General features: G+C 42.9%; 1 protein-coding gene and 1 long non-coding RNA gene across 5 annotated transcripts in view; one reads left to right on the top strand and one right to left on the bottom strand.

Annotated features, from left to right (window-relative positions):
• Positions 1-2,472: 2,472 nt before the first annotated feature.
• Positions 2,473-6,724, bottom strand: LOC139085507 (uncharacterized). Of its 2 annotated transcripts, none has more exons than XR_011543844.1 (2): positions 5,539-6,724; positions 2,473-4,195 (listed from the first exon to the last, which is right to left on the bottom strand). It is a non-coding gene; the product is annotated as an uncharacterized lncRNA (long non-coding RNA). The 2 variants fall into 2 exon arrangements; XR_011543846.1 differs by having other exon boundaries at positions 2,473-3,993.
• Positions 6,704-22,325, top strand: part of RBM20 (RNA binding motif protein 20) — a 189,295-nt gene continuing 173,673 nt past the window's right edge. The window contains exon 1 of one of the 3 annotated variants that reach the window (XM_070633039.1): positions 6,704-7,127. In XM_070633039.1, coding sequence (XP_070489140.1) covers positions 6,943-7,127 — 185 coding nt within the window. In that variant the 5' untranslated portion in view covers positions 6,704-6,942. Of the gene's footprint in view, positions 7,128-7,511; positions 7,693-22,325 lie in introns of those variants that run through there. The other 2 variants (XM_070633049.1, XM_070633051.1) reach the window with 2 other exon arrangements.

Here is a 22,325-nt window from a genome sequence, read left to right as displayed (position 1 = left end):
TCTGGTTAATTAACACATCCATCACCTCACATATTTATCTTTTTTTTTTGGTGAGAACATTTAAGTTCTAGTCTCTTAGCAAAGTTTCAATTATACAATACAGTGTTACCCACTAGAGTCATCACATTTTACTTTAGCTCCCCAGAGCTGTTCTCCTTACAGCTCAAAGTTTGTACCTTTTACCAACCTGTGAAGTGCTTTACCTCTGATCTTCACGATAGCCTTATGATGTGGGCACTACTGTTCCCATTTTTCAGATGGGAACACTGAGGCTCCGAGAGGTAAAGTAACTTGCCTAAAGTCCTGCAGCTAACAGTTCATGAGTCTCGGTTTCTAATCCAGCTATTCTGACTCCAGAGTCTATGCTGAGAGGGGGTGAGGCAGGGTCTCCTGCAGGGCGTGGTGCTGGGATGACCAAAGGTGCTACATCAGGGAGTGGCACCAGTCTGCCCGCTCCAGGCCAGCTGCATGTCACTCGGTGAGGTCAGTACATCACAGGCTCTCACTGTTCCTGGCGTCATGCTGGCATGCAGAGGCCTCCGGTGTTGCCTTCCATAATGGTCACCTGATCCCTGAGCTGGTGGGCAAAGAGCCTGAGATGTTTATTTCCTGACGACCAACTGACCTAACAGAAGACAGCCGGGGTGATAAGAGAAGACAGGGGAGGCGGCTGGGGGACAGGCTGTATAAAGGAATCCCCTGCCTCAGAGAAGTGCTGTTTTGCTTGGCTGGGGCCCAGAGTCACACTAAGGGCCTCTGAATGACAGTGACATTCCCCAGGGATTAAGCACCTCAGGGTAAAAGTGGGTCTCCACAGCGGGTGCAGAGTCCTGTGGAACTTCAATCATGCAATTAGCCACCAGCTAACATTTCTCCCACATTCATTTCATACCTTCATCGCTTCCCATTCCCATTCCCCCAAAATTCAGCTGCAACTTGTTTTATAACACCCCTCATTGTACCCCACGGCTTTGCTTTCTCTTGGGAATAGAAAAGGAGATAAAGCCATTCTCTGGATCTTTCAAAGCACAGCTCAAAATTCTTCTTTTCCAGGAAGCCATGCCCAGGCAGCCCTGAGTACCTCTGAACTCCCTGGGGTTCTGAACTCAATCCACAGTTGGTGGTTTGTTGTCAGGTACTGAACAAATGGTGGAAGGACAGAGCTCAAGCCACCTGGACTTGGGGCAGCGATACTTTTAGAGGAGGCAAAGATGCTGATGTCAGTCTTGATTTGGGATGACTGCTTTTCTGTTCAGGCACATTGGATACACTTAGTGGTCCAGAACCCAGATTTTCTGACTCCCAGCCAACTGCCACTTTGATTATAATCCAATACCTGTGTGGCTCATTAGAGGAAAAGGGGCCTCGCTGATAAATCCACGACCAGTGAGGTGGAGGATAAGCCTTCCCCGCAGCCAATGAGGGCATTTTCTGTGTGTCGTTAGGCAGAACAGAGCCTCACGGGTCATGTCCTCACTTTTCCTCAGCTAAAGTTCCCTGTCTCCTTCAAATTCAAATGTGCATCCAGTTCCATGAGTAACCATATTATTTTTAAACAGCATCCTTCAGCCGTTGCCTCTCCTGGGTTTTCAGAGAGGCAATCCTTTGTGAAGCGAGCATAAGATTTTATTTTATGATTGTTTAAAAATGTCTGCAGGGATTTCATGGAGTTTAAGTAAAAGATTATGCTATATATCTTAGAGCCAGCATATAGATAAAGTTTACCTCAGGGGGATGGAAAAGAGAAGCCAGGTCATGTGGAGGGATGGGAAACCAAACGGTGAGATAATGGAGACAGCAGAGAGGGTCAAACCCGCTAAGATTTAGTAGAGGGGCGTGTCGTCTCAAAAGCCCCATTACACTAAGAAACACCATGTCACCACACAGAGTAGTTAGAAGTTCAACCCTAGGAAAAATAGAGACTGGGGTTAGCTCTGCAGCTCCTCCACTTAGCAGCTGGCCAAGTGGCTGAACTTCTTTGAGCCTTAGTTTTCTTATCTGTAAAATGGGCATAAAAACAACCATCTAATAAAGTGGTTGTGAGGATTAAATGAGAAACATTACGTACTCAAGACAAGCTGGCATAGAAATACTCAAGAAATGATAACTGTTATTAACAACACTCAGATAACAGTTAATATGTTATGACTAACTTTGATAAGTTGTTTAATATTTATCCTTAACTGTCAAACTAGTAGATTGTAACTGTATCAACTTGACTGTTGGCAACTTAATGAGTTAATTACTCAACTGTCTCTGTTGGAGTTGTTAGGATATCAAGAAGCTACTTGGACAATACATTGTCCAGTGTGTTTCTCCTTCATTCCTGCAGATGAAGTTTTGCTTTCAAAACAAACATCCTATTAATGTGCTGAGAGTTGTTAAGAATTACTAGTAGAAGAAACAAACAATTGTTTTGTTGTCAGTTAATAAAAAACACATATTCATAGTAAAAAATTTTCAAACAATACATATAATTGATACAATTTTATTCCAAATATTCAAAAAATGTAAAAGGTCATAAAAGAAAAAGTTTTCTGCTCCATCCCAATTTCCCAAGGTAACTACTGTTAGTAATCAATTGTTTTTATGACTTTCCAGAACTGTTTTATGCTCTTTGATTTTACACAAATTTAATCATACTGCAATGCTGTTGAGGAACTGAAACTTTCTCCCTGGAAGAAAATGTGTATGTTTCTCCTTTCTCCATCTTGGAATCTCTCCCTACCAGGACGTAGAAATCTACCTCCTCCTTTTTAAGGGCTACAGCGTATTCTCTCGTAGTTAGGGGCCATCCTTTATGTAACCAGTCCCCCACTGCTTGGCACTTTGGTTGTTTCTAGTTTTTGCTATTATGAACACCACCACAACGAACTCCCTTGTACATGGAGCTTTGGTTGTTGCTACAAATAAACCAATAGGATATGGGTAAAGGCTGAGTCAGTTTCCTTTGTTGCAATTTTAATAGCACCAACTCACTTCCAAAGAGGTTGCAGCAACTGACACCTTCACCCACAGTGTAAGAGAATGTCTGTGTCCTGCTGTTTCACCAGCTCTGGGTATCATCAAACTTTACAATATACTGAAGTAGACTGTTATTTAAAAAACAACAGTAATAGTAAACAAATGTGGAAGAGCACTACATATGAAACAATCTCATCTCCAGAGACGCATGCTCACAATCACCCTGAGAAGCCGGCTAGTTCCCTTTTGGACAGAGGGCAGGGAGTCACACCAAGGTCTGGACCTCGGCTCCACTTTTATTATCCTGTGACCTTGAGCGGGTTCACGAAGCTTCTCTGCCTGCAAACTGGTGATATTAAATGAAATAAGGCATGAGAAAGCTCCTAGAACTAGTGCCTGGACCCCAGCAAACATTGATTAATATTACAAAACAAGCCAGAGTGCCAGAGCCCCTGGCAAGTTGGAGAATGACCTCAGTAGTAATAAGACCTGAGGTCTATTTCCCACTCCTTCCTACTACCTCCCACCAGGCTGCTTAATTTCTTTGAATTTTCTTGTTTGTAAGGTGTCAATTTGGATCGCTCCTATTAATTTACTGATCTGGATAGATATGAATGGCGGAGTTGAGTCACAATGCAGGTGACATTTTACATTCTCTGGACAATGCAGGCAGGATCACAGCAAAAGAAGACAGGTGGGAACCTCAGCTGTGTGTCTGTCACCGAGGCAGTGGAGAGAGGTTTGGGGTCAGGTGGACCTCACTGCAGAGAGGTCTACCTCACTGCTTCTGCCCCTTAAAAGCCAGGTGATGCGGGCAAATGGGTATAGCCATCTGAGCCTCAGTTTTCTCAGTCCTAAAACATGGATAACAGTAGCTACCTTCTGAGGTTCCTGTGAGTATGAAGGAAGTAATAATCTATGAAAGCACTTAGCAGCGGACTCCTGTTAAATGTTCAGTGTGTTCACAGACAGCAAAAGCCCCACTGCCTGATCGTAGTCTGCTGGTAGGTCAGGAGGGACAGGATGCTTCTGCAGAGTGGAACAAAGACAGATGTTATCAGTCCTCCACGACGAACAAGTCACACTCCCCACTTGTCAAGTCAGGAGACCCCCCAGCAGTAACTGTGAAGCACACCGTGCTGTGGTGGGGGTGGTGAGCGCACAGGGCAGGCAGAAGCAAGACTGCTAGTTTCTCACATGGCTGCAACCCCAGCGACGGATCTTTCTCATTCTTCCCAGAAAGAAGTGAGAAAACATAAGTTAAAAAATAGTTTTCATTGGGCCTGCTTAATACATTTAATGTTTGAGTGGCAAAATGGAAATGCTTGTTGGAGACAATCCTGGACACCATTCTGTGGGGATTTGAGGTAGGGCAGGAACCAGCTTTAGGGTTACGCTGCAGCGTTCCCCTCTCCCTTCGCATCTGCTTCCATTCGAATTTCAGGTGGTACATAACACATAAATTGCAAATATTAAGCTATAATCATGGGAATGGGATTTCTGGAAAACACCTTGTGAATTATTAATATCTTCAATTTTTTTTATTTTGAAATTTTCAAACTTACAGAAAGGATGCAAGGAAAGCTTAATGAATACCTAGGTTTACCCACTGTTATTATTTTGTCCCATATGCTAACACGATATTTTTGAGATGTAGATAGCTGCATTCATAGAATATAGTCTTTCTTTTCTGCCAGTAGAAAGGTTATGGGGATGGATTTAGTTATATCAATATTGTGACTGCCAGGCACTCAGCTTCCTGTAGTTTGAGATCCGTTGTTCTATTTGGCTACACCGTTGGAATATTAGGAATCACATTTATAATAACTGCCGAATTGAATATCTCCCACACCAAATATGCAAGATACACTATGTGTAGTCCTAACAGCAACTGTGCAAGCTGGGGTCTCATCACTGCCAACTTGCATATTTGATAACTGACACTCGGAGAGGTTGAGTCAGTTTATAAGCCTCCGCTGGTAAGAACAGATCTCTTTTTGACTGCAAAGCCCTTTTCACAAAGGTTTCGGACGATTCTCAGAGGGACATTTTAATGCAAGCATATGGAAAATTTTAAAAATTAGTTTCTGGGAGAGGTGCAATGTTAACTTCAGGTAATTTCTCTCAACCAAGAAGGTGGGGGCCGGTGGGACGAGGAGTTTTATGGAAACTGTATTCAGGACTTTAGTGATAGAAACTAAGGATGATGAAGCAACCTCTCAGAGAGCCTGAGAAGCCTCTTTTTGGCACGGCCTCTTACTAACCATGTACAGTCGGACAAATCACGCTGATGATGACTCATTTGTGAAATGGGGACAACAATCACTACCTCTTTACCTGTTCTTTTTGGTGAGATGCAATTTTGTGAATTTTAATAATCTTTATGAATACAAGTAATTGATGTATCATCTTATCTGTAGGAGCAGAGAGAGAGAGAGAGGAAGGAAGACAGAAAGTGGACAGGACATTTTATCTGTAGGAGAGAGGGAAGAAGGGGAAAGATCTAGGTAGGACGACAGAAATCAAGGGCGCCTAAGCTTCCTGACGCTGGTGGGGAAGTTGACAGAAACTCACAGTCTAGGGAGAGAAGAAAGCATCTTTCAGGAATTTCAATTAGTTGCCAGGTTTCAGAGAACCCATCTCCAGAGTATTCCTCCGCGTGGCCGCGAGAGGAGGACACGGATGGGCTTGAGACCCTCAGCAAACTTCTTTCCAGGCCGTGGGGCACCCTGGCGTGCTCTCTGGTTTCCAAAGCACCCAAGGGACGCTTTTCCTGGCTTCCCGGGGCTGCCCGTGACAGGATGCAGGATGTCCGTACGCCGGAAGGACGGTAAGGATCTCTAGGGTAACCACTTTGCCCGGCGCATAAATGTTTCTGCGGCACCAGGTGCGTCCCGACACCTTCAGCCGCGAGCCAGGACGTTAAGCTGCACCTTGCAAGGTGGCTCCCAGCGCAGGATGCGCGTATCCACAGGCGTGAACCGACGTGTGCAGGTGAACTGGCGCACACGGGCTCCCAGGCAACGAACAGAGCTTTAGAGGCGGTGGTGGTGGCTACGCGATGTCGGTGATCTCTCTCCTTGTCATTCTTTACCTTTCCACTGAGATTTCGCCAATAAATAACAAGAATAAAGCGTATGCTTGGTTTTGTCTTTGCGTTCGTGAAATCGTGGCGGGTCTTTTAGAGAAGACGGGAAAAAAGGAAGAGAAACCACGGCGGCCCCACCGGCTGCCTCTGGGGACCCCTGAAATCAACAGCTGGAACTGCCAATTTGGAGAGCCCTAGGGCCTGGTCATCTAAGACCGGGGTTACAAGGCCCACCGACCAGGGGGAGGGTCGGGGCTTTTCTCTCGCGGGGCCGGGCTCCGGCCGCGGGAAGGTGCCAAGCCCGGCGCGCTTCGCACTGGCGATGCGCGCCGACGCCCCGGGCGCGCTCCGTCCGCCGCTCTTGGCAGGAGGGCGAGAGGCTGCGCGCGCCGTCCCTGGGGACAGCCCCGGGCCGCCCCCTCCCGGAGAGGCGAGAGCTGGGCAGCCGGCGGCGGGCTGGCGTGCGTCTCGCCGTCTCACGCGGTTCAGCTGCCCAGCGGAGCGCCCGGCCTGGGACCCTGAGGGCGCACGGTGGCCGGTGCCACACGCCACGCTCCCTCCCCGCTCGCCGCGCCCGCGGTCAGCGGGCAGAGCTCTCCGGACCTCACCGGCGCCTAGCAGCCCCGGGCAGCAGAGCCGCTCCCGCCGGCCGGGAAACGCCCCCTGTCCCCCACCCGCGCGGGGCCCGGCCGGGAGAGTGGGACCGGCGGGAGGAGGAGGAGGAGGCGGCGCCGCCGGGACTGCCTCCTCCCCGCCCCTCGCGTCTCCTCCCCGCGCCACCGGGAAGGACAAGGGGACTGGGCACGGGGACCCCGGCCAGTGAGCGCCGGTGCCGGGGCCGCCCTTCGCTGGCGCTCTCCTGCCGCGAGCCGGGGCCGGTCTCGCCTCATATGGTGCTGGCCGCAGCCATGAGCCAGGACGCGGACACCAGCGGCCTCGAGCAACCGGACAGAGATGCCCGCAGCGTGCCCGGTGCCCCGGCGCCTCCAGCGCCCCCCGGCCCGCGAGGGATGCAGCCGCCGCCGCCGCCGCCGCCGCCGCCGCCCCAAGCCGGCCTACCCCAGATCATCCAAAAGTAAGAGGAAGGAGAGGGGAGCGGGGACCGGGGGTGCGCTTGGGGGACACGCCCCGGGCGCCCCCTTCTGTGGCTTCATCTCTCCTGTCCCTGCTAAACTTCGCTCGGCCTCTTGGCGTTTGAAGTTCTCTTGCCCTCTCTCTCGGCAAAGTCGGTCTCCTTCTGGCTGTTTGTGAGGTTGGGGTGAGGGAAGCCAAGTTATGTGGGGAAAATAATTTTCTTTTTTCCTTATCTCCTTTCTCTTCTCTTCAGGGATATTACTGGATATTTTGAACTAAAGTAGCTCAAAATGGGGGGAAATGGACCAGAGGGTCTATTTCATCTTTCTGGTCCCAAGAGGCCGATGGAATGTATGGAGAACAGCGCGCGAGTGTGTGTGTGCGCGTGAGGGGGTGTAAGTCAAATGCCGCCAGGAAGAAACCATCCTTCATGGGGCCCCTGAAGTTTGTAAACAACACATTTTGCTTTGTCTTGAAAGAAGCGTTTTCACTTTTCAAGAAGGCCCTTCCGAAGAGTTCTTAGCTGCGCAACCGTTTACCGTTAATGTTACCATCTTGTGATTCAGGTGAACTGTGCGACTTGGGTCGCAAATTTTCAGAGTCGGCCTTCCCAACGCGTGAGTAGGTTGGGGGTGGTCAACAAGGCTCTGAGAAGTTCTTCTGGCTCATTTGGGGGCCATAAAAGTAAGATGGTGATGTTTTGTTCATTCTTTTCGAGATTTTGTTTGACAGTTGAAGGCCTAGAATGTTGACTTGTTTGAAGGATCTTTATTTTCTTAAGGATTTCCTCAGCCTGTCATAAAGTCCTCAAAACTAGTTTAAGAAGTGTAGGAGAAAGTCTGAATGATGAATACTTGGGACGAAACTGACGAAACTAGAGAAATACACACGAGCACAGCAAAATGAATCGTATGGAACAGAGCGGAGGTTTTCCAGCGCTGCTGTATTGATGCTCTGAGTTATATAAACTTATGAAAGTATAGTAAGAGAAATCACCAGTGATGGGGTGTAAATGGAAGTAAATGGCATTTAAATATTGCTTTTAAGACTGACAATAACAGAGTTGTGAAAATTCAAGTCTGATATCAAAGGACGCTGGTATCATATTTCAGAACAAAATGGTTCCTTATTTTTTGACTGGTAGAAAAGGAAAACTCCATTTATGACAACTCTTCACTTTAGTTTCATTTTGTATAACTTTCAACTACTAACAAGTTTCCAACATTTGAAAATGAAAATATTTTATATTGTTATTCTGTTCCTATTGTTTTGCAAATTATTTCAGCTGACTTACTAAATATGATTGACAGTTTAAGTACATCATTACTTGACAATTTCTCTTTAGTCCTTAATATAAATATGTCAACAGAGAAAAAAGTGTTTAAAACCTAAGTTTATTTACTAAAAAACCCTAAATGACCAATTATTAATTGGGAGACATCTAATGTGTTTCTTACCTTAACAGTGTCATGTGGCTTCAGATTAGGCTGCACATGAAGTTTACTGAATTGCTTTAGTATTGTAATCACTCTGCATTTTCCTATCATTTACTTTTAATTAGGAAAAAACTAGGAATTTTATGTCCACAGAAAAATTTTTCTAGATGGGTGTCTGATTATGAAATGTTGCCTGGTTGAAAATAAATGCCATTTTGTGGAAAATGGATCAGTTAAAGTGTATTTCAGTTACCTTATTTAATAATTTACCCTATAAATTCATCCCCATTTTGAAAATCCCGTCTCTGGACTATCTTACTTTAATAGATAATACTGAGGCTTTTCGAAGATGGCCTTTCTGCTTGCAGTCCAGGATGAGATCTCAAGAAATGCCTGATGGCTTTGCCTTGTTTTGCGTTAGTGACAGATCTGTGTTCAGGGGTCAGGTCTAGGGCTGGTGAATGTCCCTGTGGGATTTGATGTTTGTGCGCTTACGTTTCAAAGTTTTTCTTTATAAGGATGATTTGGGGTTTTCGCTCCTTTCAGTACCCACTGAAATTCCGCTGGAACCGGGAGTAACATGGCAAATGCTTTGCAGGTCCAACGTTAACGCGCTGAAACTTGAGCAGCTTATTTTGAAACTACGTTTGCATAATTTAATCTGAGCAACCATTTTTGTGTAGTTCTGAGGTGCTGTTTGCATCAGCCATCTTTGAGAAAATGTAGCGAAGAGATTGCCCTCAGCCGCAAAATAAGTTGTCTGCCTCTTGATTTGGGGAATTTTGTGAGCTAGAACTGTGGATGAAATTCTCCTCTAGTGGATCGAATATTAAATGTATTTTATTGGGGAACCTGCATTTTCTTTAGTTATTTTAGTGATGTTATTAAGTAATTCATTAGAGGAGACGTTTTGATTTCTTTCAAATGATGAAGATAGCAATCTTCTTCGTGTTGCATAGCGTTTAAGAATTACAAAATTTTTTCATTTCTTAATAACAGCTTTCATTTTGGGTTAAGTCAAGGACTTGGTTAAAATAATAGTCATGATCACAGTGCAAACCGATTCCTATTCATGTACGCTATATTGGGTCTTAAGAGAACTGCTATCTACTGCATTTAAGTAACTAAACACATCAAGTGTGATGATGAATAATGAGACTGATTTTGGTGTTTGTTTTGTGGAAGACAGCCTCGGTCCTTATGAAGATTGCATCGAAAGTTAATTTCTGTCAAGTGCCTTTGTTCTACTCAGGTATATTTAGTTTTCTTATTATTGCATTCTTAGCTTCAGTCAAGAACTATCCATGACTTTTCTGCTCTTGTTAACCCCTGACCCCTGGCCATTATTGGCTTTACCTATAAGGGTTATCAGGCATGTTTAGACACGTATAACTAATATCTTGTAAGATCTTTGTTTTAAACATGCATTCTCTAAGTTGGCCAATATGGAGGTATTATTGAATAAATGTAAATCATTATATAAGACATACGGGCAATGAGAAATATAAATAACACCTTAGGAAGAAATTTGGGATGAGTTTAGGGAATTGGGATAATTTGAGGATTTAAAGTACCTACATTTTCCATACTATCAGAAGTAAAGAAACAGTGTGTGTTGGCGAATGTTTTATAAAGAGTTATCTCCTCAAACATTCACGATATTTTATTTCCAAAAGTATTTTATGTTTTAATTTTGTGCTTTAAAATCAAACCTAGTTCTTGATTTATAAGAAGTTATTTATGAACCTTGTTGAACATCAGAAATTTAAATTTTAGGTTGTAAGTTTTAAAGTTCTCTTCGGAATGAAAACAGTACCACTCAACTCTGTGTGAAATGTTGGAGTCAGTTACCAAGTGTGCCACTAATCATGGTGAAAATTAACCAAACAAGCACACACACAATTTCTATGAAGTGAACACATAGGTGATTTTCCTAAAATTATTTGATTTCCAGCAAAATATTCCTGGCTAGTGCGTGACATGAAGGGGCATATTTAAGTTGAGTATAGATGACTTATTTTTTCCTTTCCAGATTATTTTGACAAGCAATGAATAAAAATCAATTATAAAAATAGAAAAAGTTTTGGGTTAGCATTTGATAGCTAGTGTCACCTGCATGTACTTGTGGCTTATGAAAATTAAAATCTAGTTTTGATTTCTATAGTTTATAGTCTTCTGCATAGCATTAGGACACTGGCTGACTGTTTTCAGCACAAAGTGCTCCCCTGACGCAGTTCAGACAGTGTTAGAAGAAGTCACTCTGATTGCAGATAATTTTACAGACGTTCTGCATTTGGAAGCACCTCCACGTAACTCTCAGGGAGTGATTTGCAGGCAAGTTATGTGTGATGTCCACTCATTTTGATGGGCATGCAGACAATTACATCCAGAATCGGGGAGGAAATAAGAACTTGCCAAAAAGGGACATTACCTCACATTCACACTTGGTCCTTTTCTGGAAAGAGGATGGAATTTCTAACATCTGTGCCAGTTTCTAACATCAGTTTGAATCCATTTTTAGGGGAAACAGGGATCCACTTGTAGAAGGAATGTTGAAAATTTTAAACACCATCTTAAACTGCACGTAAGACAAGCATTCGACAGGAGAAAACATCTGAGAGGATTAAGCATTTACCCAAAACAGGGGAGGAGAGAGGGTGGTTCTTGCCTTAGCATTCTGAAAAGTTTCTGTGCTTCTCTAGAAAGCCTCTTAAGGGTACTTTTTTTTTTTTTTTAAAGAAATTTTGCTTGAGGGTTTGTTGTGATAAGTATTTTTAGATAGTAAGTGTAGCCATCCAGTTATGAGTTTTTCTCAAATTGCCAAAGAGATCAGTATTATGAAATGCAGTGCATTATTCCCATTAGTCATGGAAAATGACTATACATATGGTGCGCACAGAGCTGTTCTAATGCCAGTGCTGTAGGGGAAAGAAGAGAAGAAAAATTTTATCACCCATTTTATTCTTCTATCCACTTATTCTTCTGCTACGTCCTTAGCAGCTTATCAAATTAATAATTTTATAAGCCCAAGTCTGTCCATTGGAATGTGGACTCTGATCTGTTAAGATCTCCTTGTCTGTCCTTAATAGTTACCGGTGGGGAGAAAACCCCCCAGGACTGACTCAGAGTGAAATGATCTCACGTTATCCAGTTTCTCTCTCTCAATCTGATTTATTTTTCTTGTGGCTGTAGGTTCTTGACTCCAGTTAAACTAGTATTTCTTCTCTGCACACAACAGCTAGTCCTCAAGTAAACAAACCAATACAGCTCAGTTCACAGCTTTGATAAACAAGAATCCACAAAATGTTGGGAATAAGGGTCTAATCAAGGGATAGAATTAAAATGGACTGAACTAAACATGGAAAGCAAGAATGGAAGAAGCTTGAGATGGTGGAGTTAAAGCTCCAAAGAGAAATTCAGAGGCAGGGCTCCATCCTCCCTTCATCCACCCTGGTCCCCCTTCCAGACAAATGCCTGAAGGGGTCTCCTGTGCCACAAAATCCCACTTAATCTGATTTTTACTTCCTGCCACAGTAATTACCTTGTTTGCGAGGGTCTAACTGATATTATTTTATCTAGTTTAACAGGGAAAGTTGCTGTGTCTCCACAGCTGGTGTGAGTGGCTGGTAGCTGGGTTTAGGGTAGCACACTGAACAGTTTTGCAGAAAGTAAAGTGATCCATATTCCAGAATCAGGGCAAAGGCAGGAATTAGTGGTTTGTAGAAAGGAGCCCAGGGCAATTCCCTTCTGGTTAATGAGCCTGGTAGGATCGTTGTGATATATGTGTTATCCTGGAAGCCTGACTTTGCTTGTTCCTACCAGTGAGAAGACTGGGATATCCCGACTTTAATTAAGAAGGTGCACTTTGAATCAGAAATGGGAATTTGATTTCCAGCACCACCAAGGAGGTGTCGGCAGTGGGCTGATATTTTGTCTGGCTCAATGGGTGGTCACTGTTTAAATTCCACCCAACTAGGGTTTCAGTCTTTGACATTTACAGACAGCAAGTTTGGGGACAAGTCATCACTGCCAGCTGTTTGAGGAGGAGGTGGAAGGGAAGGACTCCCCCTCCCCCCAATATTTGGTTTCCATCTAATATGATAAAGTCTTTACAGCGGCAGAAGTTACAGCCAAGTTAATTGATCCTCCTCTTTCCTAGATTCCTGCTGGATTTTATAAGATAAATAAGTCCCTGATGGTTTACAAGGCAACTTTTCCAACTCGCTGACAGCAGATCAGTCAGGGAGATGGTACACATTGCTGCGAATGTGCTTTATGAGCACAAAGGGAGCCGTTTAAGCAACTTGCATGAGGACGTGTTAATAACTTGTAGCTAGGTTTGCCGAATAAATCTTTCCACGTGTTCAGAAACAAAAGGCCGAGGGTCAGGCGTGTGTTTGGGGGGTGGTCGTCACCCCATGAAGATGGTTTTCACGCCACTTTTCCCTTCTTTCATGTGGGTATTTGCTTTAAGGATGCACCAGGGCCATTTGCTCCTGTCCTTTCTCTGCACCTGCTTTCTCTCGATCACAGTAATGACCCTTCACTTTTCAGTTACTACTTCCCGCTCTGGCCCAAACGTGGAAACCTCCACTCACACTGTCTGGACATCTTAAATACTCTTCACTTCTGCAAGTTGTGTATAGACTCCCTCCCAAATATGTTTTTGGCTCTTATTAGACCCACCCTTAAGCCTGACCTCCAGTGTCATGACACTGAAGGACTAGACAAGGTAATATATATTTTAAAGACGTATTGATTTCACCAAGTCACTTCTTTTGGTTTATTTTGAATTCATTATTGAATAGAACGATTTAGGACCTGCCTGGCATTGTCAAGTGTAAAATGAGCATTTTTGCTCTAAATTAATTATTGGGTTTCTGACAAGGAGAGTCAGAAAGGAAAAGAAAACCCTGGATTGGGAGCTGGTGACCTGGACAAGCCAATTAACCTTCCTAATCCAGCCTCTCCAGGGATTGGAAATGATCGATGGCAGTTCCTTCCAAGAATTAAATTTACGTGAATCTCCAGGAATATTGGTGAGTGATCATCAGTGTAGAATGCCTCCCCTCTCCTCCTGTACATATGTGATGGAGAATATATCCCACATGAGTGACATTTTAGCCATGGACGTGAGTACATGTTTGGGAGATCATTCACTCATGAAAACAACAGTAACCACAAAAAGAGGATTTTTTTCTCTTTTCCAATATTTTCAAAGAATATTTGGATCAGCACCATAATTTTAAGTCAGAAAAGTAGACACTAATGTCAGTAAAAAGGAGGACATTTTATATTGCTTTCTAATAGAAGTTTTTTAAAATAAAGGCACTCATTTTGGAATGTTACAGTGAATACTTGAGTTTGCAAAAAACAGCACTGTTTTCAATTCAGGAGACAGATCCAATCATTTTCACATGTCTAAACTGGATTGTTTTAAACACAGGCAGATGGCAGTATATTTGGTGATGTTGGTTTTAGAGGCAGATATGTAAACGCGGAACCTACAGACATCTTCTGGGAGCCTGGCTGCTGCCGAGACTCAGGCTCCGGCTCTGTAAACAGTGACGCACTGTCATTCTGCGTGGGCTGCAGAGACTGTCGAGAGCTCGAGACCTGAAAACACTTTGCGAAGAGATCTTGGTTGTCCAAAAGCTGGGCCTCAGGTTTCCGTGTGGCTTCCTTGAATCGAAGAGACCACATGTTTCCAGAGCCTCCTCAGGACCGGGTCTCCTGGGGGCCCTGCGTCCTCCTGGGCTAGAAGAGTCACTGAAAGCCTGGAGTGCTGGAAAGCCTTTATTTCATACTTGAAAAGATATTTTTGTAACTTTCTGCATAAAAAGGGAGATGAGTTGTGTGATTAAATATTGACTTATAGACTTTGTTATATACATAGTAAGGATGAACAGAAGGATATTTGTTGCAGCATTTTCTAAAAGAGCAAAACATTAGAAACCATCTAGATGTTTCTCAGTTTAAATCATGTGCATGTATAATGGCGTGTACCACTCAGCCATTAGAATGATGCCATTATCTTAAATTTATTAATATGGAATACAAACCACATGATTTTGTTAAATAAAAAAAAGTTACAAATAACGTGTACAGGGATCTCATGTTTTTAAAAAAATGTGTTTGGGTGTGTGGGGGGCTTGTAAGCCTGGAAAAACATCTAAAGAACAAACATAAAGATGTTAACAGTGGTTCTAACTCTGGGTGGTGCAATTATAGACGTTTGTCTTTTCTTTTTTTTCTATACTTTCTATTTTTATTTTCAGTGAGCCTGTATTCATTTTATAATAAGATTAAAAAAACTATTTTAAAACAAAGATAGGAATAGACCTTACACATTGGTACTGCCCTGTCTTGAAGACCGGACTGCCCCTCAGAGCCTTAGATTTTAGACCTGGAAGGCATCTGAGAGCTGCTGTAGCCCAGTCCTCCTGTTTCGCTAGGTAAGGCCAGTGAGCATCAGAGAAGTCAAGTGAATTGTTCAAGGTCACGTAGTGAGGTAGTGGTCAGGCTGGGATAGGAATCCTCATTTTTCCCTCTACTGTATTTTCTGCTTAGGCTACCCTTTTGTCTGCCTGGAAATGGAGGCCATTCATAAACTAACCATTTATCCACTGGCTCTAGTCTTCTCAGATCCCTCAAGGGGATTTTTAAAACCATCCTTGGGTATGTTATCCTCCCTCCCGTCTTGGTTTTTCTGCCCTTAGAGTAGACTGGGTCCCTTCAGAGCTTCTCAAGGTCTGCTCCTCCCTGCGAAACAGAAGTGAGCATCGCATTTTCTCCTCTGCTCATCGTGGCTCAAGGTGACTTTTTTTCAGATCCTTACTAGGAAAAACCCAAGACTCATTCTCCTTTTATACCCAGAAACATCCTCTTGACACCCTTCAAGCTGTGGTATAAAGATGGACCTTTTAAGGTAAAAGGATAACTAATATTTCTATTTATAGGAAACCAAACACATTTCACTTCTTATTCCCAAGCCAGTAACAGGAATGCCTGGGATCACTTCTGCCGCCTCATCCCTCACTCATTCTTCTTCAGATTTGTTTCAACCAAGGATACAATTTTGACCGTATTAATCTTTGATTTCGGGGGAACTGCATTTGTGCTCTTCCTTGCTCTTTCAGGTGTGCTCTCTTCTCTCTCTCTCTTTCTCTATAAATAAATAAATAAATATATATATATATATATTTGAGCAATTCAAAAGTAAGTTGCATAACCATAATTCTGTTATCATATCTAAGGAAGTTAGTCTTACTTTAAATATTTTTTCTAATAAATACTAGATTTCTAACTTTTTCTAATTTCCAGAAGAATGTCTCATTTAGCTGTTTTTAAAACCCTTGCTGGTTCAGGTTCACAGGCGCATTTGTTCCTGATGTCTCTTTTAATTTAGCGAGTGTACCTGCCTTTTTCTGTTCTTCATGGTGGAAAAGTCCAGGCTAGCTGTCTTGTAGAATGAAGAATGATTTGGATGTGTCTATGGTTTCCGCATGGCCAGATTCAGGTTGAGCATTTTGGCCAGGATATGCAGTGGGTGATGTGTTCCCCTAAGTCTGAGCCCTTGGTCAAGGTGGTCACTGCCAGATGTCTCCCTCATAACGGGACATTTTTCTCTTCGTGGTGAGTGCGTTGTCTATGGGAGTGACACCGTGGGACCCTCTGAACATCCCGTTTCCCAACAAACTTTCATCTAGTGGTTTTATCTTTTAATTTGACCATATTCTTAAAAAGTCCCTTTGATGAAGTATGTGGAACTGGAACAATAACTAAATATCACTTTAGAATGGATTGGATTGAGTATATAGGTTAAAGCAGACAGACTTGCACATATGTTTGCACTGTACCAGTCTGTAGAAATTATCTGTGGCCTCTGGATTTTTCTAGTCCTGACTTGATGGGAACTTAATTGATGGACCCACCGCTTCCCTGTTAACCCCTACAGCCGGCATTCTGTCACGGCCTGCAGTGCTTTTTAATGTCGTACAAAGTGAATGTAAATCCCTTTTAACGCTAATGGCAGTGAATGGATGCTAATGTGATTTTTGCTAGCTCACACAATTTTTCAGGCTTCTTCTTGAAGCTATGTTGACTCTTTGCAAAAACCTTTTATCTTCCTTTTCAAAATCACTATATGAAGCTGACTTTAAAAATGACTGATGACTTGCCTGAAGCCTAAACTGGGTGAGCCCTGGAGCTGGTCTCTGACTGCCCGTTTGTTCATGCTTTTCAGATTTAAGTTACACAGCTATTTTTGCCTCTTCCAGATTGGTCCTCTTATTTTCATGCACAAAATATGTAGGGTGGGGAAGGTGGTGTGGAGTACTGAGGAGAATCAGCAGCAGGCATGTCTCTGGTCTAGGTTCCGCTTCGCCACCACGAACCCTGAGCCTCAGTGTCCTCATCTGTAAAAGGGAACAACAGTAATGAAGTAATTGTTATTAAGTGTAATTAAATAATAAAGGCAACAAGGATAACAACTAACACTTATTGAGTGCTTCTTGAAGTGCCAGCTACTATTCTAAGCACTTTATGTGTGTTTAATGCATTTAATCATTTAATCCAACAATAGTCCTGTGAGGTAATGCTGTTATTTCCCTCCCCCCCCCCCATTTTACAGATGAGGAAATCAAGTCACAAATTTACAAGGACTCAGCAAAGCTAAAAAAAATATTATTTATGAAAGAACTGGTGGGCTGGGGTGGGGATGGGAGAATGTTATGTAAATTCATTTGATCATATCACGTCTATGTAAATATCCACCCTCAAAATAATTTACAGAAAACCCACCACTTAAAAAGAAAATACTATGGAAAAAATTGCTGAAATAAATTTGAACGTAAGTCCAATTTAATTTGAGAGAAAGTAAGCAATCCAACTAAGAACATTTTTTTTTCTGTTTCTTTTTTTCAGTTTCTTGTAGCTTTGAGTCTGCCTTTTGGTTTGCTGTGAAATCCATATCCCAATTTACATTCCACCAGCAAATCTGACTCTGGCATTTGATTCACTGTCTTATTCTGCATGTTATGCATGTTAGGCAAGACCTGAATTTGATGCTCACAGAGTATATAAACACTTGTAATCCTCTCAGCATGTGCTAAAATAATAACAGATATGATAGTTTGATTTGCAAAGTAGTGTCTGCCAAGTTCTACCAGACCATTTTTGAACTAATTCAGAAAACAAGGATTCAGCAACGGTGAAAAGTGTCTTAGGCTCCTATTAATAGCAAAAAGAAATCCCGATTTGAACCACGGCCACATCAAACTCGCTTCGTCTCCACCAGACACACTTCTTGAACAGTCTTAGCAGACATCGTTACAGATGATCTTTTGCTCAAAGAAACCGTTGTCTGTCAAAACCAGACTGAATAGAATCAGTGAATCAGGAAAGGATTATTTGCATTTGACCTTCAAAAGGGTTTACAGTAAAGATCCTTTAAACAGTGAGTTCCTCAGTGTATTTCAAATAGAAATTTACTGTCTAAGAATTTAAAGGTCCAATGATAATTTTTCAAACTTTTCTTTTTCTTTTTTCAATTTTACAGAGGTATAATTGAAGTATACTAAGCTGCGCACATTAAAGCATCCATCAAAAATCAAGATAATAAACATTTTTATCACCTCCCAAAATTTCTTCCTGACTTGTATAATTTATCCTTCTCTCTTTCCCTTAGCTCTCTTCCTCTCAGGCAACTACTCATCTGCTCTCTATCACTATAAATGAGTTTGCATTTTCTAGAATTTTATACAAAGTGTATCACAGTATGTACTCTTTTTCTTGCCTGGCTTCTTTCACTCAGCATAATGATGTTTTTGGAAATAATATTTTTAAAAATTTTGATAAAATCCACATTTTTTAACTATTTTAACTATTTGAAATTCAGTAGTATTAAGAACTTTCACTATGCTGTGTAACCATTACCACTATCTGGGTCCAGAACATTCGCATTACCTCAAAAAGAAACCCTGTCTCCATTAAGCAGTTATTCCAGGTTCCCTCCTCCCCCCAGGCCCCTGGCAGCCAGTACTCTGCTTTCTGTCTCTATGGCAGAATCTGTATCTATGGATTTGCCTATTCTGGACATTTCATATAAGTGGAATCATATTCTATGTGGCCTTTTGTATCAGGCTTTCTCTCACTTAGCATAATGTTTTCAAGGTTCGTCCATGTGGTAGCATGAATCAGTACTTCATTCCTTTTTATTGTTGAAGAATATTCCATCACATGGATAGACCACATTTTGTTTATCCATTCATCAGTTGATAGATTGGGTTGTTTCCACCTTTTGACTATTGTGAATAGTGCTGCGATGAAGATTTGTGTACAAGTTTTTGCTTGAACATCTGTTTTCAGTTCTTTTGAGTCTGTATCTTGGAGTGGAATTGCTGAGTCATATGTTAAGTCCAGTGTAAGTTATAGAGGAATTTCCAAAGTGGCCGCACCATTTTGCATTCTCACCAGCAAGAAATAAGGGCTCCAATTTCTCCACAACTTTGTCAACACTTGTTATTTTCCTTTTTTTTGAAATTATGGCCATCCTACTGGGTATAAAGTGGTATCTCATTGTGGTTTTGACTTGTATTTCTCTAACGACTAATGATCTTGAGCATCTTTTCATATGCTTGTTGGCCATTTGTATATCTTCTTTAGAGAAATGTCTATTTAACTCCTTTGTCCCTCTTTTAATTGAGTTGTTTATCTTTTGTGTGAAATTGTAAGAGTTGTTTATAAATTCTGGATACCAGTCCCTTATCAGATAGATGATTTCCTAATATTTTATCCCATTCTTTGATGCTTCCATTGGCATAATGATTTTAAGGTTCATCCGTTTTTTTTGCATGTATCTAAAGTTAGGTCCTCTTTATTGCTGAGTGGTATTCTCTCTGATGGATATATCACAAATTGCTGTTCCATTTACCTCTTGATGGACATATAGGTTGTTTCCAGTTTTTGGCTATTACAGATAAAGCTGGTATGAACATTCCTTTGCTAGTTTTTATGTGGACATATCATCTAGTTTTCTTGGGTAAATAACTAGGCTATTGACAATTTAAACTTTTGGGAGCACAGATGTTGTATATAAGAATAATTTTTGGTGTGAAAACACCTTTCAACTTTTATTACTGTATCTTTGAATGGAGCATGACCCTTCAAGGCATTTTTCATCTTAGTTTTCAGAGCCAGTCATTCATTATCTTAGTTTTTTTGTTTTTCTTCTACTGATGAATGTTCCTTCAATAATTTTTCATTTGACAAATTATTACCAGGGAAGTTGGGTCACAAGATGAATAAGACAACAAAACTTTAGAACTTCCAGCTGGAAGGGACCCTAGACTTCATCTAATTAAATTCTCTTATTTTATGGAAAAGAAAGCCAGGTCGAGAAGGATGACCAGATTCACCAAAGGCCCCTCATCTATTAGAGAAGTTAAGCGAGCAGAGGAAACTTAGGTGCCTGTGAGAGTAACTTGAAGTCCGCTGGTGGTAAGGCGCCCACAGATGCAGCAGTGCTGGCTGGGGGTGAGTGGACAGCCTGTGTTCCTGCTGGGCTGTGTAGTTCTCAGGGTCCTCTCTCACCTCCTAGCTTATCCCAGTCAATCCTCCAACATCCCTGTGGAGTAGGTAGGTATTAAGTAACTACTAGTAGGTCGGAGTCCCCTAGCCAATGATTAGAGAGCCCAGGCTCAGAGCCAGGCCTTCTGACCCGTTCTACCTTGCGCTCCCTCCTTCCTTCCTCTGGAACCCCTCCTCCCCTTCCATGCCCACTGCCACAGCCTTAGTTCAGGCCTCCCGGCTTCTCCTCCTGCCTCCAGCTGGGCTTGTCCTCAGATCTTTCTTTTCTCCACACCAGTGCAGCCTTCATCTTATCATCTGCTTGCTTAAAGCCCTGTGGAGCTTGTTGCCTGTAGGTTGAGATTCAGGCTGCTTCGAAGCCCCTTGTGAACCTGCCCCAATTTAGTTGTCTAGCCCCAGGCTTGCTGTTCTGTCTTGGCTGTCCTCCTGTTCTCTCTACCTATACCACGTTCTGTCTCCTCAACTCGAACATTCCCTTTCATCTATGTGGATTCTGCTTAGATCTCACCCCTTCTTGGGAGCTTTCCCTGACTCCATGCAGGAAGGCAGAGTTGGGTGTCCTTTTCCTATAATGCCCTGTGGCCCCCACTGTAGCAGTTACCCTATGCTCAGCTCTTGTTGGTCTCGCCTGAAGATCCTGCAAAGTCTTTGTGGGCAGGGCCAGTGTTGTCCTCAGCATCTGGCAGGGGCCCTGAGTCACAGTTCATTGAATACGTGAGAGAATGAGCAACTTAACTGCAACCTAACTTTTGATCTAACTGACTTTATGATGAGACAGGATGATCTCACGGGTGAGAATTGATGTGAGACCAATGCTTGGTTTTCTCCAAAGGTTTTATTCAGGCTGTCTGTCTGAAAGGGCTAGAGAGACCCAGCTCCTCTGTCTTTATGTTTGGAGAGGTGGGATAAGTGGAGGGGTGGGAGGCACAGACCTAGGAAGTAAGAAACCCCAGCTCTGGTCTGGGCTCCACCTTGAAGCCACTGTGTGAGCAGAGGCAGGCACTTTGTCTGCCAGGTCCCACATTTGCTAAAGGGGGGCCAGGGGGTGGGATTATTATAGGGTATGGGGATTATTGTAGGGTATGGGGGTTATTATAGGATATGGGGCTTCTTATGGAGTGTGGGCTTGTTAAAGGGTGTGGGCTTTGTTATAAGAATCAATGGATGACTCGTGAACATGCATTGATAGGAATAAAGTGCTGAATACACGTGTCATAATGTAACCTGACTTTCTGCCTCACTCAGTCATCTCCAGCCAGGGACTTGATTGTGCCTTTAGAGGTTCAGGCAATTTCCAGGTGGAATTTCTTTTGTGAGATTTGATTAGAATAGGAAAAATGGTGGAAATGACCACGTAGAACACCCCTTAAACCCCCGTTGTGTCAAAGCTTTCGACGACAGAAATTTCTGGATCACATAAAAGGTTTCTCAGCCCTAAGCAAGCACTCTGCTTATTTCAGGCAATTTCTAAAACAACACAATTGCGACACTGAGATACTTTATTATTACCTTGATGTTTGTGATAATGACAGTTTGATTGTGGCAATGATAATGAGAGTTGACCTGTGGCAGCTGCAAAAAGGAGTCACCCAGAACATGAGTTACTGCCCCTGACTTCTCAGTGAGACCTACTCTGACCACTCTATTCAAATTGCATCCTGCCCCTTCCCATCCAGTCTCCATTACCTCGCTCTATTTCTTCCATAGCGCTAGTCATCCTCTAACAGATAATATAACTTACTTGTTTGACTTGTTATGTTTCTATTGTCTATTACCTCTCCTCCCACCTTGCCTGTGCCACATAAGCTGTACAAGATAAGGGGAGTTTTATTCAGCGATTCCCGCCCTCCCCTCGCGCCTAAGAACAATACCTGGCCCCTAGAAGCAGCTCACTAAATATTTGCAGAATGGCTAGGTGAACCGTTAATAAAAATGCCAAGCTTAGGCATCGTTACGTGGAGGCATTTGTTTCTTCTCTGAGCCCACCTAGGCTGTGAACTCCATAGGCTCTAGGATCTGAGTTTTGTGATCTGAGAAACTGAAATGAATATGCAGGATGTTAGAAGATCATAGCCTTTGCTCCTGTGTGATTCTTGGAAGTTAAAGAAGCTGAAGTACCTGGGCTGCCCCCTGGCCCCGGGCACCGATGGCTCAGTGCTCTTCTTGTGGCCTGG

This window comes from Equus przewalskii, chromosome 1 (assembly GCF_037783145.1).
Source record: "Equus przewalskii isolate Varuska chromosome 1, EquPr2, whole genome shotgun sequence".
NCBI classification, from domain to species: Eukaryota; Metazoa; Chordata; class Mammalia; order Perissodactyla; family Equidae; genus Equus; species Equus przewalskii.
Note: the sequence above shows the minus strand (reverse complement) of the source record. Positions and strands in the feature narration are given on the sequence as shown.